At 52.3% G+C, this 17,595-nt stretch overlaps 1 protein-coding gene and 1 pseudogene across 1 annotated transcript; one reads left to right on the top strand and one right to left on the bottom strand.

Moving 5' to 3' along the window:
* The first annotated feature begins 20 nt into the window (after nucleotides 1–20).
* On the top strand, nucleotides 21–1,379 carry LOC115494680 (uncharacterized; annotated as a pseudogene).
* Nucleotides 1,380–2,427: 1,048 nt separating this feature from the next.
* On the bottom strand, nucleotides 2,428–17,583 carry PPM1G (protein phosphatase, Mg2+/Mn2+ dependent 1G). Its single transcript, XM_002190826.7, has 10 exons — nucleotides 17,286–17,583; nucleotides 13,212–13,281; nucleotides 8,655–8,740; nucleotides 8,199–8,331; nucleotides 6,392–6,861; nucleotides 5,835–5,972; nucleotides 4,847–5,081; nucleotides 3,691–3,820; nucleotides 3,449–3,551; nucleotides 2,428–3,101 (listed from the first exon to the last, which is right to left on the bottom strand). The coding sequence occupies exons 1-10, from the start codon at nucleotides 17,403–17,405 to the stop codon at nucleotides 2,907–2,909; spliced, it is 1,680 nt and encodes a 559-aa protein (XP_002190862.2). The 5' UTR covers nucleotides 17,406–17,583; the 3' UTR covers nucleotides 2,428–2,906.
* Nucleotides 17,584–17,595: the final 12 nt, after the last annotated feature.

Here is a 17,595-nt window from a genome sequence, read left to right as displayed (position 1 = left end):
CTTTCCCTGCCTGTATCAGCTCATCTGCCCCAAGAGCAGGCTGCAGGGTTAGGGGAGGGCAGCAGCCCCCCAGCTTCCATCTCTGGTGCTGGTCCCCACAGGATCCATCCTGCAGCAAGGCCAGTGTGGAGGGACCACCATGGACTCTAGGTGGGGACCTATTGCCAGATGGGTTGTGTAGTTCAGGCACTGGGATCCTTGCTTCTCAGACTCCACTGCAGCATCCTGGGGAAAAAAAGCTGCTCCTGAATGTTTTGCTGCTCAGAGTTGGGCAGTCACAGAATGAGTAAAGAATGTGTGTTGGAAGGGAACTTAAAGCTCATTGCTGCCCCTTGCCATGGGGACTATCCACTATCTTCCACTATCCCAGGTTGTTCCAGGCTTCATCCAGCCTGGCCTTGAACACTTCCAGGGATGGGGCAGCCACAGCTTCCCTGGGCAACCTGTGCCAGGGCCTCATTAGGGAAGGATTTCTTCCCAATATTCCATCTAATCCTGCCCTCTGGCAGTGGGAAACCATTTCTCCTTGTCCTGTCCCTCCAGCTTTCTTGGAGCACCTTTAGGCACTGTGACTCTAAGGTCTCCCTGAATCCTCTCTTCTCCAGACTGAACATCCCCAGCTGTCCCAGCCTATCTCCATGGGAGATGAGATTTGTGAGTTGGCTCACCTGGACAGCTTCCTCCAGCTGCTCCGGGACTCCCACGTGATGGGGTTGTGCCTTTGGCAGTGCCTTGCACTGCAGATCTTCCCTTTTCGAAGATGAACTCCACCCATCTGGTCCTGGGCTGTTGTCTTGGCTTCTGCAGCTCAGTCTGTCCCTCCCCAGCCCAGGTGCTACCTCTCCTGGTACCTTTGACCCCCTTCCCTGGCAGCCCCAGGCTGCAGCTCCTCACCCTGTCCGGTGGCTCTGCAGTGAGTTGTCCAGTCCTGAACTGCTCTGGAGCGTCCAGGCTGGGCTCCTGCGGCCCTGTGTGAGTCTGGTGCTTCAGAGCCTCACACAGCCCAGTGCTGCAGCTGGATGTGCTGCTTAGGCTGCTTCCATGCTTAGGAACTCTGGATGAGCTGGTGTGTTCCCCTAGAATGGGGCTGCCTGAGGAGACCTCTCAGGAAGACTTTTTTCTTTGCAAAAGTGGGTTTGCTCTCAGCACAACTTCCATTTGCTGCCAGGTGGGTTTATCTCAGGATCACTCTGGTAAGGGGCTGCTCAGTACCTCACACTTCCTCCATGCTATCAACATCCTGGTCAAGGGTACTCCTGATTTTGAATAAACAGAATGAATGATCACAGGGACAAGCAATCCTAAAGCATTAGTTATTTCTGCAGTCCCTGAGAGCTGAGGCAGCTTTGCTTGGTGACATTAAAACCAGTTTGTCTCAATGGCGGTGTGCTGTCATCCCATTCCTGCTGCCAGGCATCCATCTCCAGAGGGTTTGGTTTTAGACTTTGTTCCTAGTCATTAAGGTTTGTGATGCAGTCTCCAGTCTCTGTGGAGTCCCCAAAATGGCTCTGATTCATGGTGACCTCACATCAGTAACCTGTAGACCATTTTCTGTGTGCTCTGTTGATGTTTTACTCAAAATCCCCTGTGGCAAGTCCTGTGCCACAGCAAAGACCCTCAGAGCTGCAGGTGTTTGCCTTGCCTTGCTGCATCTGCTCAGGGAACAGCTGCAGGGCTGCTGTGGCTCCTGGCAGGTTCAGTGCTGGCAGCTCACCAGGAACATGAGCACAGGATCCTGGGGGCTGTGCAAGGAGGTGCCCTGGTCCTCTCCAGTGGTGGCTCTGGCCTGGCTGTCACAGGGTGGTCTGACAGGGGTGCCTGAGGTCCAGGGGGACCCCCTGGCAGCAATGGGGTCTGCTGCCCACAGAGCTTCTGGCTCCCTGGAATCCTGAGGCAGATGGGACAGCTCCAGGGTGTGGGGGAAGCAGGGACTCAGGGAAAGAACAAGGGTGGGAAATGGACATAAAAAGGGTCAGTGGTGTGTGAAAATAAATAATGGATCAGCACAGAGTGCTCTTCTTTTCCAGTGGGCTCTTCCTGCCACACAGGGAGAGCTCACGCGTATAGCCCACAGACTTCGCTCCTGCCAGAGCAGCTCCAGGTACTGACACAGCCTTTGTCCAAGCTGTGCGTCAGGGAGGAGCTGCCTCTTGACACACCTTGACAGAAGGTGCAGCTCTATGGGTGCCATAGGCAGGTGAGCTCAGGGGCATGCCTGGTACCCCTCTCCCTTGAGCAGACACAGACCTTCTCCAGAGGCTCATGTCTACTCTGTGTGAGACACCTCAGAAGAGTCATCCTGGGGAAACGGAGCCACAGGCCAAAACCCTGCAGTGATCCAAGACCACAGGGACAAATGTTCTCCTCCCCACCCCACCTTCCTCACCTCCACCTCCAGGAAAGAACCAAGGACCAAGACCACATCTGTATTTTCTGATCTTTTAGTTTGAAAAAAGTATCGATTGAAAGTGTACAACTGAGCACAGCGTGGCTGCAGCACCGCCGCCAGATTGTTTCACAAAAAAACCAGAAAGGGCCTTAAATAATCGGGTGCAGATTAAAAAAACCTCAACAGTGAAAAAGTTTTTCCCTCCAAACAGAAATTCACAGGCACAGAAATGGCAACAACCACATGGAGACAATGGGGGGACATCCTCTTCCTCAGCACAGACTCTGCGGTGCAGCGCTCCCGGGCGCGGCTCCGTCCTCGCTCCCTCTTTGGAATGGTTACGGATGAACAGTGCGACATGCCCTTGCTAACCAGACCCGCCCCACCCCCCGACCAGGACACGGACAAACAAGGCCTCTGCTAAGGCTAAAAAAAGGACAAGACCTGGAGTCTTGAGTTCAGCATGGGTAAGAAACGAGAGTCTGGTGAGCACAGCCCAGTCCCCAGGTGGGCCCTGCTACTCCAGTTTGGACTTCTTGGTGCTGTCCCCACCGTTCTCCTCTGCTGGTGCCATTGCCTCCCCTAGTTTCCGCTTCCCACTCTCAGCAGGTGGGTGTGTGTTACGGGGTTTGAAGCTGATAATGATGCAGGTCATGTTATCACAGCCGGTGCCATCCCCGGAGGTGTCTGGAGCCAAGCACTGATCCAGCAGCTGGGAAGGGACAGGGCAAGTCAGCAGAGAGAACAGATACTCACTGGAACAGCACCCTGAGGCACTGGGCCCGTTCCAGCACCTGACACTGGCTCAGGGGCTGCCAGGCCAGACCCGTGCAGGAGGAGTCAAAGGCTGTTCCCACCGGACAAGGGACAGAGATGGCCTTGGCACCCCCAGGTTTCTGATTGTGGGCAGAAAGTCCTTGGGCTGGACAGCACCCCTGAGGTCAGACACTGGCTGGAGTGCCCAGGGAACCCATCTGAGGGAGTGGGAGGGCAGAGCCAGGCACTGAGCTGGGACACAGAAATGCAACGTTGCTGGGGGGACAGCAGAGCTCATCTTACCTCTTCTACAATGGAGGAGAGTGGCCGCAGGACTCCATTCTCATCCTTTTGGGTGATCTTCGACTGGATGAAATCCACCACTTCCTGGCTGCTCATCACGTTCCTGCAGAGCAGAGAGGTCAGGCAGGCAGGGAAAGGGAGCACACATGCCATAGTGTCCAACAGGCCTTCCTCGGGCCCAGCTCCAGAGAAAGCCTGGAGCGGTGATGCCCCAGAGGCACAACGGCTCCCTCACCACTCACCAGATTCCATCACAGGCAATGACCATGAAGTCGTGGTCATCGTTTATTGTCAGCACTTTGATGTCAGGCAAGGCAGAGATCATCTGCTCTTCTGGAGGGAGGTTCTTGTTCCGCTTGTAGAAGTGATCCCCTGTGGTGGGGAGGAAGATGTCTGGGCACAGGCAGTGCTGTGCCCTGCCACAGGGCATTCCCAGTGGGATCAGTGAGTGCTCCCACAACCTGGGATCAGGCTGTGGGCCACGAAGCAGAGGAACCATTGCACGTTCCAGGTGTAAGCTCTGGCAAGCCCAGGGAAGAGGGGTCTTGGCCAGCTCAGCCTCTCTTTACTCCAAACCAAGTGCCCCTTCCCTGGCTCCTGGGGCCAACATCACACAGCACCTCTCACCCCCAAAGAGGCTGCGGCTGCCCTATCCCTGGAAGTGTTCAAGGCCAGGCTGGATGGGGCCTGGAACACCCTGCTCCAATGAAGGTGTCCCTGCCCATGGCTGTGGCTGGAATTGGTTGAGCTTTAAGGTCCCTTTTCCCACCCAAACCACTAACCACTCCAGGGTTCATTTTATGATTCAAAGTTCCCTTGAGTAAACTGGCCCCCAGTTTTGACTAGCAGCGTATCAGGAATCATCTTATGAAGGCACTTCTACGGCCACCACAAAATAGCAGGTGGGAATACCAGTGTCTCCCTAGATAAACCCCTTATTTCCACCCTAGTGTTTTATATCTTTACACTAAGATAATGATTTCAGTGGTTTGGGTCCTTCTGTACACACTCTGATAAATAAATGGGCTCAAACTGCCACGAAACCAGGTCCTCAGGAAGCAACACACCAAGATTCCTAAACAACCCAGTAAGCAGGAAAAGTCTTGTTCCAGAGGCAGCAGTCTGGTTTTGGGACAGTTTACGTGAGGTGGTTTCTGACAGCCCAGCTACTAGCATAACAGCCTGGGATGGATCAGATGCTGCTTTCCACTGATGTTCAACTGTTTCACGGCCATTTTCTCCAGTTAGACTGAAATCTCCCATCAAACATTGAAGAGGTTTCACTCATCTCATTAAAAACTGTTCCACAACCTCAGTGGCTGGCAGTGCTGTCAGCCTGGCTCTCCTGAGGCTGGTGCTCCGAGGCCAGGCCTGCCAGCATCCCCCCTCCCTGCTTACCGATGGCCCTGGAGAGGTTGAGGCCGCCGTTCACCCTTCCGTCCATGGTGACCTTGCCACCAGCATTCTTTATCCTGGCCAGCTCCACCTCATCCTCTGGCTTGTGGTCGTAGGACATGTCGACAGCCTTGCCGCCCTCTGACACGACGCAGCGCGAGTCCCCGGCGTTGGCCACGATCAGCTGCTTGCCACGGATGAGCGCCACCACAGCCGTGGTCCCACTGTCTGAGCCAGGCTGCAAGAGACAATTCCGGTGAGATTTCTTCCTCTGTCTCCCTGCGAGGCCATTAAGGGAACCAGTGCTAGCTGCACAGCCCCAGCAGTGTCCCAGATCCCAGGGTGCTGCATCGCACCCCACAAACACACATGGAACAATGGAGAAGGCCTGAGGGAAGTGGCAAACACCAGGAGTGTGTTCCCTGCAGGACAGGGTAGGCAACACCTCCATCCCAGTCTCATGCAGTGTGGTGGGTCAGGATTCTGTGGCGTTCCACAGGTCTGTTCCCTCTGCTCTAATGTGCTAATTCCAACCCCAGCCCAGCTTGAGCACATGCTCACTTCATGTCAGGACATTTCCCCAGAGGGAGAAATTGGCACCTTGGAAGCCATGTCCCCTTTTCCTGGGTCCCTGGCCTGCCTGACTGTGCCATCATGGGCTGAAGAGCGACAGCCCTGCCCAGTGAGGAGCCGTGATGGAGCAGCGGTGCCAGCAGAGTCCTCCCATTCCTGCCCCACGCTCTCCCCCTGCACTGCCTTCCAAGCACCTCACACCCAGCAGCAGCATCAGCCTCTTCCATCTCAACCTGCCGTCCACATCCAGGCCCATCCCTCAGCTTTTGCACAAACCCAGGCTGTCAGCAGCTCCCTCAGCCCCAGCAGAGTGCACAGGGTGTTCTGTCCCCACCTGAACAGGAACAACCCCTAGCTGAGTCTCCCAAGTGCCCCTGGCTCCACGCTAAGCTGCAGAACACATAACCAGGGTGCGCACCTCCTCCTTTCCCTCCATGCCCGGTAACAACATTTCCTCCTCTTCATCCTCATCCTCCTCTGCTTCTTCCGTGTCATCTTCATCATCTTCATTCTCTGCCTCTCCACTGCTGTAACCGTCCTCATCCTCACTACATTCCTACAAGAAAGGAGAGATACCAGAGGAGTCACACAGGACCCTTGGTGCTGTCCCCCTGCTGGTCCCTCCATCCTGGGGACCAATGGTCAGTGCCCCCAGAGGTGTGAGGTGACCTGCCATGTGTCCCCCACACTTGATGGCTACAACCAGAGCAGCTGGTGTCACTACAGCAGCAGATGAAGGGATGGTGCATGCAGCAGGACCAGGGGCTATCAGCTATGGCTGCAGGATGAGTGTGTGTCTTCTGGGGTTAGCTCAAGAATCCCAAACATTCCCATGGGATGGCCTGAAAGGATCAGCCTGAAACACCTGCTCCTAGGAACACACCTAGGATGAGCCAGAGGCTCTTCTCAAGTACCACCATAAGCAATGCATTCTGCCCAGCCAGAAGGCCACTCTGTTCCAGTGCTGTTTCCTACCTCACTGTCTTCCTCCTCTTCCTCAACCTCATCTGACTCATCCTCACTGTCCTCAAAAAATTTGGATTTGGTTGTGCGCTGGGGCTTTCCCGTAGAGGAGCAGGAGGGCCCGGCCTCCCCAGTAGAAGAGGTGACGGCCTCGTCACCTTTGCCTAGTTCAGGCTTCTGCAGAGCAGGGCTGTTGCCTCCAGCGCTGGCTTTGTCTGAGGTGGAGGAAATACCCGTGATTTCTTCGTCTGGCTTCCCGTTCTTCCTCTCCTTGTGGTCGGGAAGCTCCCCTGGGTCAGCCTCTCCATTCATATTTGACTCCCCATCATGCTGCTTGCCTGTCCCCTCCACAGCGTTATCCCCAGCTGCAGCTACAGACTTGGCTTTGAGGTTCTTGGTGCAGTTTTGTCCGTAACGTGTGAGAAGCTCCTCGATGGTCATTGTGGCTTCTTCGTGCAGAAGAGCAGCTTCCTCATTATCCACTGCAAATGGAAGAGGGAGAGGACAAGGACAGAGAGGGTGAGAGAGCAGGACACTCACCACACTGGGTGCTGTGCTGAGCTGCCCCAGCTGACTCTGGTGCTGGCAGAGCTCCCCAGGCTGACTCTGAGCACACAGCCAGCCCTGTGCCCTCCCACAGCTCCAGATGCTACAGGTGAGCAGGAAGGGAACAGCAAGGCCACAGTTGTGACGACAGCACAGCCTGCCAGTGCCCCCTGCCCCAGACCCGGTTCTTCCTGGCCGACTGACAGCACCACAGAGTGTTTACATCAGGCATGAGGGCTGGTGATAGCACAGTGTGCACACCAGGTGTGTGGCCAGGGGGTAGAGCCTCACTTGCCCAAGCACAAGCTCCTTGGGAGCTGCAGAGAAGCAGAGCCACCACTTCCATGTGCAGGTTTGGTCATTAATGCTGCAGCTAGGAACACAAGAACAACTGAAACACCCCAGGGGATCCCCACCAGATGCCATTTGGACAGGTACAACAGGTGAGAGCACAACTTCGGCCATCTCCCGAATGGGCTAAGCAGAAAGTGGGATGATTTTCCCCAGTGACCATGGGCCAAACACCACTGCTTCCCTGCTGACATCCCCTTGCATATAGTTTGCTTTGCTGTTTAATCCCAAAAACAAAATACAGATAGCCCAAATGCTCCTGAAAATACAGAACAACAAGAAAGAAAACCCAACCACCCACCCACCCTTCATCCCTGTCAGCTGGAGGAAAAAACCCAACAAATTCAGCATTTCCAGATTGACATATTGTTCAAAGTGACAGAATCACCTTGCATGTGTCTCAAGGCTGGTCACATGGTACTCAGCAAAAGCAGTACAGGATTCCACCTTGGGAAACACCTCCTGGGCTGGCAGCCACTTGATGGTGGAACACTTGCTTCTTTGTGGGAAGAAGAATTGCTCAAAACACCAGGATCTGCTTCACTCCTATCTGCACTTGGTGGCTGCCACCAGCCAGGGAGAGCTGAGCACTGCACACCACCACATCATTTCCCTTCCATAACTGAGTCCAGCTCAGAATTCCTGACATATCCTGGAACCCTGCAACCCATGGAGGAAGTTCTATAGAAAATGGTGACAGGCTGTTTTGTTATCTGTAGCATTAAGCTTACAAATGGATAAAGGTTCCCCCTCTAGCACCAGCCCAAAGCCACGGACAATGCTAAGGGCAGTAGCTCAACTCAGCCAAAATTTAACTGAGAAACTGGGACAGAAAACCTCGTGTCCAAGGAGACTTGACCCTGCTGCTCTACATCCCTGTCCAGGAGCTGCAGCCTTGTCTGTTCAGTGGCATCTAACTTACCATCATCTTCATCAGCAACTTTCTCCTTCTCATCTTCATCGTCCTGTGGCCGCCCAGCCATTTGAGAGAGCTCCTTAATCACCTCCTCTGTGGTGAGCTTGGCATCAATGGCCAAGAATGCATCTTCCAGGGCCTGTGTGTGAACAAAGACATGAGAGGGCAGCTGCCCCCTCCCTACAGGATGCCTGCCTGCCATCCTGTGCAATCCAGTCTCTTCCTGCTTGCACACTTTAACTAATCACAGCATGGCTGCAGCTGGCAGGGACCTACAGGCTTCTCCTGATCCAACACCCTGCTCCAGCAGGGACACCCAGGACTATGCCCAGACAGGTTCTGGATAGCTCCAAGAATGGAGACTCCATCACCTCCCTGGACAACCCACACCAGCTGGGTACTGACACAGGGCTTTCCTTTGTGTTGGCACTTACTCAGTCCAGGGCAGAGGTGGCTCCTTACCTTTTGCAATTGGCCTTCCTTGTAGGCCTTCTGGTCTTTGATGATCTCAGGGAGGTACTTGGCACAGTACAGGGCAACTTCTTCTCCTGAAAAAGAGCAGAATTTATTTAAAGAGGCTCATCCTTCCAGACAGAACCTGCTCTTGAGCAGCTGAATTCCTGAGGTAAATCCTGGGACACAAGCCAGAGTGGCTTCAGATACAGAACAGTGACACAGCAGCTGAGTGTGGGGATCCTGCTTACACCTTCCCAGTAGGATGTGCAGACAGCCCTGGCAAACCTCAGAGCTCCAAACCACCAGGTTTGGCCAATGCTGTGAACTTCCTGAGAGGAAGCTTAGGCCAACTCTTTAGGTCCAGCCTACCTGGAAATCTTTAATTTCACATGTCAGTGAAAGCAGAAGGAAAGGGAAGCTTTTGCTCACTGTAGGTTCTATTAGAGCATTACCAATATGCAGTGAGCACATAAAAAGTGTTCTGTCTCCTCGTGACCGTGCCAGACGAAGGGCAATGAGATCCCAGAGACTGGGATGAAGCTCTCAGGAGATAGGGCAGTCACTTGGTACAGGAAAGAGCACAGCAAGATAAACAGCAGCTGTGCTGAGAGCACAGGGGATAACCAGTACTGAGAGACAGATGACCAAGTCAAGTGCTCACTCTAGAGCAGCTGAGAGATTTTGAAAAGCCAGAAACTCTCCCAGCTTGGTAAGTAATGCTGTCAGGTATGGAACAGGGCAAAGGGGGAATTTGTTTAGATCCTGAAGGTGCTATTAAGAGAGAAGGAAGAGTAAACATTGAGGGATGATGAATTTCTGTAGTTTATCTTGAACACGGCAAGAAAGATAAACTAAACTAGTGTGAGTTTTAAGAGATCACACTAGTCATTGAGGTTTTTACATGAGAAAAGAACAGTGTAGGACACTGGAACGTGGACATGGCTCACACCTCACAAAGAAGAAAACTTAGAGCCAGAAACTGAGAAACAAATGAAATTATTGACAGAAAGAGGGAGAGGAGCAGGGCAAGTACAGGCAGGTGGAGGGTCCCACTGCAGGGTCCAGGAACATCTTGAGGCTGGGCTGGACCAATCATTCCCGTCCCAGTACAAAGAAGTAGCAGTGTGGGTGGCTGGGCACAGCAAGCCAGAGCCTACCTGCACCTGAGGCTTTCCTGTAGGTACAACCAGAGCCACATGGGCTCCTTTTCCTTTGGCTGCAGGAGGGTTTTTCACAGGATGGACCAGCCACACAACTCCTGAGCTTCCTACCACACATCCCAACTTCCCTGCCCTTCTCTGAGCCCAACAGAGACTGTGGGGGCAGCTGGGCATCAGGAAGAGCTGTGCAGGCAGGAGCAAAGCTCTGAGAAGGAATGGGGAGCAAGGGAGGCGAGAGGAAAGCAGCAGCCAGCCATCAGTTCAGCAAAGGGAACATAGTGGGAAGCAAAGAAGTGGGGAGATCTGGGAGAAAGACAAGGGACTTTTCCAATGTACCTGCAGAGAAGGGATCAAGTGGCCATTGACAGAGAACAGAAACAGCCAAATGGCTGCTGCTACACCATGCTGCAAAACATTCTTTGGTGCAGGGAACAAAGAGACTGGGTCTGACCTGGGAACACTGGAGAGGACCTCTGGCAAGGGCCTAGAGTGACAGGACAAGGGGGAATGGCTCCACATTGACAGAGGGCAGTGTTAGAGGGGACATTAGGAAGAAGGTTTTGCCTGTGAGGCTTGTGAGGCCTTGGCCATTCTATGTTTTCTCCAAAAACACCTCTTGGAGGGAGGTGAAAAACTGTTAGTTGTCTCCATGAGAGAACCTGAAGGACAGTGATGTCCTCAGTGCAGAGGCCAAGTGTCAGCGGAGGCTTCAGGGCAGCATTTGAATAACAGATCTCTTGGTCAAACACTACTAATCACTGCAGAGCCCAGCAAACAGCAGGAACCAACACCAGCCTCCAACAGCTACAGCACAGAAAAGAGCATGGTGTGGGTCAGGTAAACTGATCCTGGGAACATGAGGCAGCACTGTGACCTGCAGCTGCCAACAGACGTGAATCCCCTCTGACGTGCTCTGTCCATTACTGCTCCAACCCCGTGGTGGGTGCCAAAGAAGGACTGCTGTGGCTTAACCCCAGGGGGCAGCTAAGCACCAGCCAGCCACTTGCCCACCTCTCGTGGAACCAGGGAATGGACTGGAAGAGTAAAAGGCAGGAAGCCCTTGAATCGGGAGAAGTTTAAAACAATTTTTTAAACACAGTGAAAAGGCAAATAGCAAAGAGAGAGAAATAAATCTCAAGGCACACAAGCAATGTGAGATAGATGTCAATGAAGACACATTATTAAAATAAAGGCTAAAGCACAAGTAGACAGCAATAGGGACTGAGCAAACACTCCCTGCCCCCAACTCAAGGGGCAGAGTGCCCAAATGTCATCCTCCAGAATCTGGAAGCAGGGAGGCCAGAGCACATAAAAAGTGGAGCTGGGGAAGACAGAAAACTGGCCCAGCAGCATCTTTCAAACACTGGAAGGCTTGTCCACAAGAGGAAAACATAAGAGAAAAACTGATCAATGAAATGGAAAATGCTAATAGGTAAAAAACTCTCCATACCCTTTTTCAAATAACACAGTAATAAAAACATTTCCCAACCTATCTGGAGCAGGAAGCTTACTGGAGTGTTTCAGGGTGAGAGATGAGCAAGGTATACAAGAGAAGCTAAATTCAGTTTCTGTACTGCCAGCCAATAAAGCTTAGCAAGGTTCCCACCCAAAAACTTACTATTACATAAGTAAGAGTAATTGCTTCAAACTCAAGAACTAATGCATCAAAAAAAATCACACAATAGCAGGGGATGGGCAAAAGCTGTTCTAATTCAGATTCAGCTATATCCATGTCCTTCCTGATATGGTTTGTCCAGGGAGAGCTGTAGAGATTCAATCACTAGACATCTAAAATATGAGTTAGAAACTCATACCAGTGCTTTGCCATCCCATGCCTTTCCTTAATGTCTACCTAAAATCTTCCCTGTTGTATTTAAGAACCCTAAACACAATACTTGGTGTCCTGTACTAACAGGAATGTCATGTGCCCAAAGTCTCTCTAAAACCCAACACATGGTGTAAGACCTTGGCAGCTGAGAAACCAACACCCTGAGCTCAGAGGAGAACAGATGTTTTGATACTCTTCATTCTTGACCCATGCTCCTTATCTTTACTTTTGCCTGACACACACACACTGTTTTGAGGTGAGCAACTCCTGATCCCTACATCCCATTTGCTTGTCATTCCATGCCTCGCAGCACCAACACATCATGCCCATGTTCTCAAAGATACCCTCCAGGATATCAGTGACTGCTCCACATGGGTCTCTGCACACTCTGAGATGAAGTTCAGGAAAAAAGTCATTTCAGGATATGGAATACATTCTTCAGAGTGAGATGACATCTTTGGAAGAGCTACTTGCTACAAACGCAGCGATGCCAGTCACAAACTGGCCACTGTTACAGAGCCAATGAGCAGGAGGAAACAGGCAGTTCAGTTCATCTGCTGCATACAGATTTTCAAAGAGCTTTCAAACCAACCATCAAACCTTTTCCATACTAAGCTGCCACAAGAAAAGCAGGGAGGTTAGATAGGAGCAGTTTTCAGAATGGGGGATAGCCATTGGGAGAGCTCTTTGAAAAGTTATGCTGTTCAACATCTACATAAATTAGCAGGAAAAGAGGTCAGTAAAACATGATGGATCACTCAGGATGATCAAAACTAAAATAAGTTGCAAGATTTAACAGCAGGATCTTGAGCTCTTACATTATATTGCCAGAGCAAATTCTGTAATAATGTTAGCACTAATATTTAATAGCAATATTCAGTCATACACGCAGAGAGAAGCTTTGGACTCCTCTTGACTGGAAAAAAAAAAAAAAAAGACAGAGAGTCCAAAAAAGGGAAAAGTACTACCAGAGTGATTATTCACTCATTCCTTGTTTAATGGATACTGCAGTGAAATTATCAGGCAGCAGATTTAACCATATATTTTTCAAATTATTCTGTGCAAAAGACACAGTGTAAACAGTCACCAAACACAGAAACCTTCTTAAAATACAATCAGACAAATTTGTGAAGGGTTAGCACATCCAGAAGACTCCACCATGTCTCCAGGATGGAATGACTGCAAACTCCAGTTTAAAGAACCCTTACAGGGAATGGATCTGCCTGTTTTGATTTTCCCTCTTTCCTTGGGCAACCACTAGAACACACTGCCTAGAGTCAATCCCAGGTGATTTTTCTTGCCACTTTTTCTTCTGTGACTCTCCTGCCCAGCTTATCCACCATAAAAACAGCCATTCTCAAAAGGTATAAAAAATGGAATACAAATCTGATTTCAATTTCCGATCAAACCCTGACCTTCCTCCTAGGACCCCTACGAGGTTCAGAACCTCTGTTGATGGTATCTGTGAAATACAATGCTTCCATCCAGGAGCAGAATTCCTAACCACAGATGGATGCCCAGCAGCCCAGAGGGGTCACACTGAAGGACTGGACAGAGCAGAGTGGACGCAGTTACCTCCGTGTCCATCGTAGACAGAGAACATGGCTGTTTCACTGTCCAGCTCAGGAATGCAGTTGTGGGCATCCTGAAAGAGAGAGCAAAGGTCTGAAATGACAGAGATTGCATTAGACCCACGGAAAATCATAGGAACACAAAATTGTTGGGGTTGGAAAAGCCCTCTGAGACCACTGAGCCCAACCAGTGCCCCAGCACTGCCAACCCAAAGTACTGTCCCACACCCCCAAAGAGCCACAACCACACTGCTTTTAAACCTTCTAGGGATGGGGACTCCACCCCTGCCCTGGCCAGACTGTGCCAGGGCTGGACAAACCTTTCCATGAAGAAATTGCTCACAATAGTCAACCTGAACCTGCCTTGGCACAGCTTGAGATTGTTTCCTCTTCTTCTGTCCATTGATTCCTGGGAGACAAGTGTGACCCCCTGCTGGCTGCACCCTCCCTCCTCCCCTCAAGGAGCTGCAGAGAGTGAGAAGGTCCTCCTGATCCTCCTTTTCTCCAGGCTGAACCTTCCCCAGCTCCCTCAGCCACTGCTCAGACTCATGCTCCAGACCCCTCCCCAGCTCCTTTCCCATCGCTGGGCAAAGCACAAAGGTCAACACCACCACAAGCCATAAGCAGTGCACAGCCCTTCTCTCCACAAGGTCTCTGTGGAGCAGCCAGCTTTGAGGAAAGCATCCCCGTTATTTTTACAGCCTCAACTCCTTCCCCATGGGCAAGCAAACCCACCTTGGCTATTGCAACACAGAGCCTGGAACAGATGGCCAGGCTTAACCTTTCTCCTAGGCCTTTCCTCTGCCCAGCTAACCCCCAGACATTCCTTCAATCCAGCCCTCACCACCTGACATCCCACACTCCTGTGGTCAGGAAGAACATGTATCCTGCAGTATGTTCAACAACGTGATCTTTTCTGTGGTTCATCACCTTCAATGTGCTACAATTGCCACAAAACATTGGGCTTACTCCAAGACAGCAGTCTCAAATATCTGGATGTGTCCTTGCTGCCAGCAACATTCCAAAATTTACACACACAGAACTAGATCACAGCCCAGCAACCACTGAGCTCTCTCTCTTTTTTTGGGGTACAACTCCTTGGATAAGGTCTCTTTGCTCTCCAGAACTCCAGTTTTCTGGAAAAGAGAACTTTGTTCTTTGCTCAGGAAACAGGAGCAGTGAGGCTCTGGGTTTATGTAGCACTCATTGCACTGGAACTGCTGGCACTGGGATGAAAAGAGCTTCTGAACCAGCAAGTGACCATCTGAGTTCAAAACGAGTAATGACTGAATGGCAATGCAGGAAATTTCCCCAGCCCTCACTGGAGAGAGCAAATGAAAACAGAGATAAACCAAGAAGCAGCATTTTAGTGCTCACTTTTCTGAGCATTCACAGAAGCCAGTGAGACAGTGAACCCCCAACACAATAATTGGGATAAGCCCCAGGTGACCAAACAGCAGTGTAATGAAAGAGATGCAAATGCTGCTGTGGAGGAAACCCAGCACTAGCACCAAAAATAGTCTGTGCTGCCCTTGCTGAGCCCCCTCTGAGCCTGTCCTGATGTGTCCCCGCACTGAGCCCCAGCCCAGGGGCAGATGGGCAGGGGGAGGGCTCAGTTCCCACCCGCCCCAGGGCTCACTCTGCCCTGCTCCCAGCACCAGGGCTGGTGGCTCTGCAGGGCAGAGGCAGGTCCTGGCACTGCCAACACCACCAGGGCAGCGTGCAGCCCAGCCCTGCTCAGGAGCTGCACTGACTGTCCTCTCACTGTGATCTCGTGTGCTGAAGAGCTCACAAGGGCTCCAAAAGTCTGCTCCAACTACCCAGCCTTAGGGATCCCTCCCCGGTCACCAGAGTGGTTACTGTATCAGCGGGGAAAATCTGTGTCTGGAACATCAAACACCCAATTCAGCTGAAATGAGCAAGCAAATTAATAAATTAACCTGAGAGCTCATGTAACAAATCTCCACATTTTAAACCAAACTCTCAGTTTTTGCAGCAAGGGCTTTTGTTCTAAGCCTGGGAAAGGAATGAAGCTGCACACTGGTGTCTCACTGTGGGGGTACAGGCAAAGCAGGAGCAAAGTTTGGAGAAGCCCCAACCAACCACATCCTGTGCCTCCCACTATATCCCAGAGCACTCCTCTGGACAATAAAACTGACTTCAGCCCTTTTCTTTGTTGCTTCTCATACCTAATACAATTTTTTTATTTTTTTTTTGTATCCATATCCTTGGGGTCCCTCATCTGCCCCAAACATTTCCTTACTCCCAAAGTAACCACTCTGGACTAAGCTACAGTATTTCTTCAGAGCCCTGTACACCCACCTCACTTGAAGGCTCCCAAAACCCAAGTACAAAGTGACAAAAAGCTCTTTTACACCCAAAATAGCTGTACCTTACCAGGTGCACCCTCTGACTGGCTTCACCAACACACACAGAACCACAGTCTTAAGCACAAATATTTGCTCAGGACTTTCTCAAGCCTTGCAGAAGAGCAAAAGTGCAACTGAACACGAAGAGAATAAAAAAACAAAACAAGATAAGAGAGAGCAGAACACAGAGTGCTGGAATGCAAGAAAACTGACTGCTCAGCTGTGTGTAAAACACACATTTCTCTCCCATCAGAAGAAGAAGCAATCTGCAGCATGTTCAACTCCTGCCATCTGCTTGTTTCTTGGGATAACTCAACTAAACCACATCCACACTGATGGCCTTCGTGCTGCCTCTGCCAGCAGGGATAAACCAGAGATGCTGGGTAGTGCAGAACCCACATCTGCAGCTTGGGGCCTTGCCCAGTCTCTGCACAGCTGCAGCCCCAATTGAGGGAACCAGAGCCCTGTCCCAGCTGTGGGAGGGTTGAGTGAACTCACCAGCACCATAAATCAGGGTCACTCTGCTCTCCCTCATCCAGCCTGGCTCCCTCACACATCCCAGCTCGGAGCAAAGGGGATGCCAGAGCTGCTTACACACACGTTAATCCCTTTGAGGTCACACTCAGTGCTCCAGCAATGTCCCTGTGCTCCCAGCTCGGAATAGCTCAGGCACTACCAGCCAGTTCCACTCACGTTCTCTGAGAGACTCTCGGGAGCACAAGCATCAGTTCTGCATCTTCCACCCTGAGGACCAGAGCCCAGGGCTGCACACACAGAGAGGAGGAACCACCTCAGGTCACCGATTTGTCACCTGTAGGACTTCTGTCGCACTCCAAGAAGCAGTGAAGTGTCTGACAAAATCACTTATGGACCTAGACCAGCAAAACTTCAATGTCTGACAGCCTGAACGAGACATCCTCTCCAAACCACCCACAGCAAACGAAGCAAACTGAGAGATGTATCTGGTGTGGCTGCAGGCACCAGGATTAATCCCTACCCAATCCAGCTGTTTACTGGCTGCCCAGAAGGGCAAACAAAGCAGCACATGACTGGCACTCACAGGGGGTCTGAAGCTCACAGACCTGCAGGGCAGCAGCCCCACACTGCCCTCACACCAACCAAGAGCTCTAAGAGCAGTTCCTGCAGCCTCCTGCACTGGGGAGATGCAGGCAAACCCTGGATCCTCAGCCAGGTGTGGGTCTAGCGGCAGCTCATCTGCCCACAATGAGCCCAGCAAAGCCAGCACTGGCAACAGGAAACTGAGAGCTGCCATGAGAATTCTTCCCACAGATCTTCCTATAAATAAATAAAAACAGGGAGGAAGCACAGCAAGACACTGACACTTCATTTCAGGGGAGAAAATCAGGCAATTTCTCTGAGAACTTCCCACTTGCTTTCACTCAAATGCTCCTTCCCTTCGTTTTTCACCCCGAATTTCTCACTTCTCGCCGGGATTTATCCAGCCGCACGTGTCACCCGCGACACGGGGGGGACTCTCCACGCAGGAGCCGGAACACGCAGCTGCCGTGTGGAAATCGGGAAAGGCTGGAGCGGCACCGGGCGAGGCAAAGTGCCCCTCCCGGCCTCGGGAGGGGGTGACCGAGACCCCCGGACCTCCTCGCCGCTCGGCGCCGTCGGGGCCCGCCGGCGCTGGGCCCCGAGGAGCGGCGGCTGCGACCGCCGCCGCCCCGCCGGCCTCACCCCCTCACCTCCATGGAGACGCGCCATCCCTGCATGGCGCTGAACCCGAAGTGCAGCGGGCGCGGCCCGAGCCCGGCGCCGTCCCCGGAGCTCTTCACCGTGTTGGGCTGCGACAAATAGGCGCCCATTGCGGCCGCGGCGGCCTCGGTCGGCGGCGCCCGGACCGGACCGGGGGCGCGGGCGGACTGCGGAGGCGGCGGGACCTCGCACCGGCGGGCGGCGACCGGAAGTCGCGCGGCCGGAAGCTCGGCGGCCGGAAGCGCCGACCATAGAGGCGCGGCCAGAGCGGCACCGCGGCCCGCTCCGCCCCGGGACTAC

Source organism: Taeniopygia guttata, chromosome 3 (genome assembly GCF_048771995.1).
Source record: "Taeniopygia guttata chromosome 3, bTaeGut7.mat, whole genome shotgun sequence".
In the NCBI taxonomy this organism is placed as follows: Eukaryota; Metazoa; Chordata; class Aves; order Passeriformes; family Estrildidae; genus Taeniopygia; species Taeniopygia guttata.
This window is presented reverse-complemented; position numbering and strand designations above follow the sequence as displayed.

Excerpts from the sequence above, each read along its gene's own strand:
- PPM1G (XM_002190826.7), bottom strand. The coding sequence starts at position 17,405 with ATGGGCGCCTATTTGTCGCAGCCCAACACGGTGAAGAGCTCCGGGGAC. Across the intron at positions 5,082-5,834 it reads GCATGGAGGGAAAGGAGGAG|CCTGGCTCAGACAGTGGGAC; the intron begins GTGCGCACCCTG and ends TGTCTCTTGCAG. Across the intron at positions 3,552-3,690 it reads ATTGCCTGTGATGGAATCTG|GAACGTGATGAGCAGCCAGG; the intron begins GTGAGTGGTGAG and ends TCTGCTCTGCAG.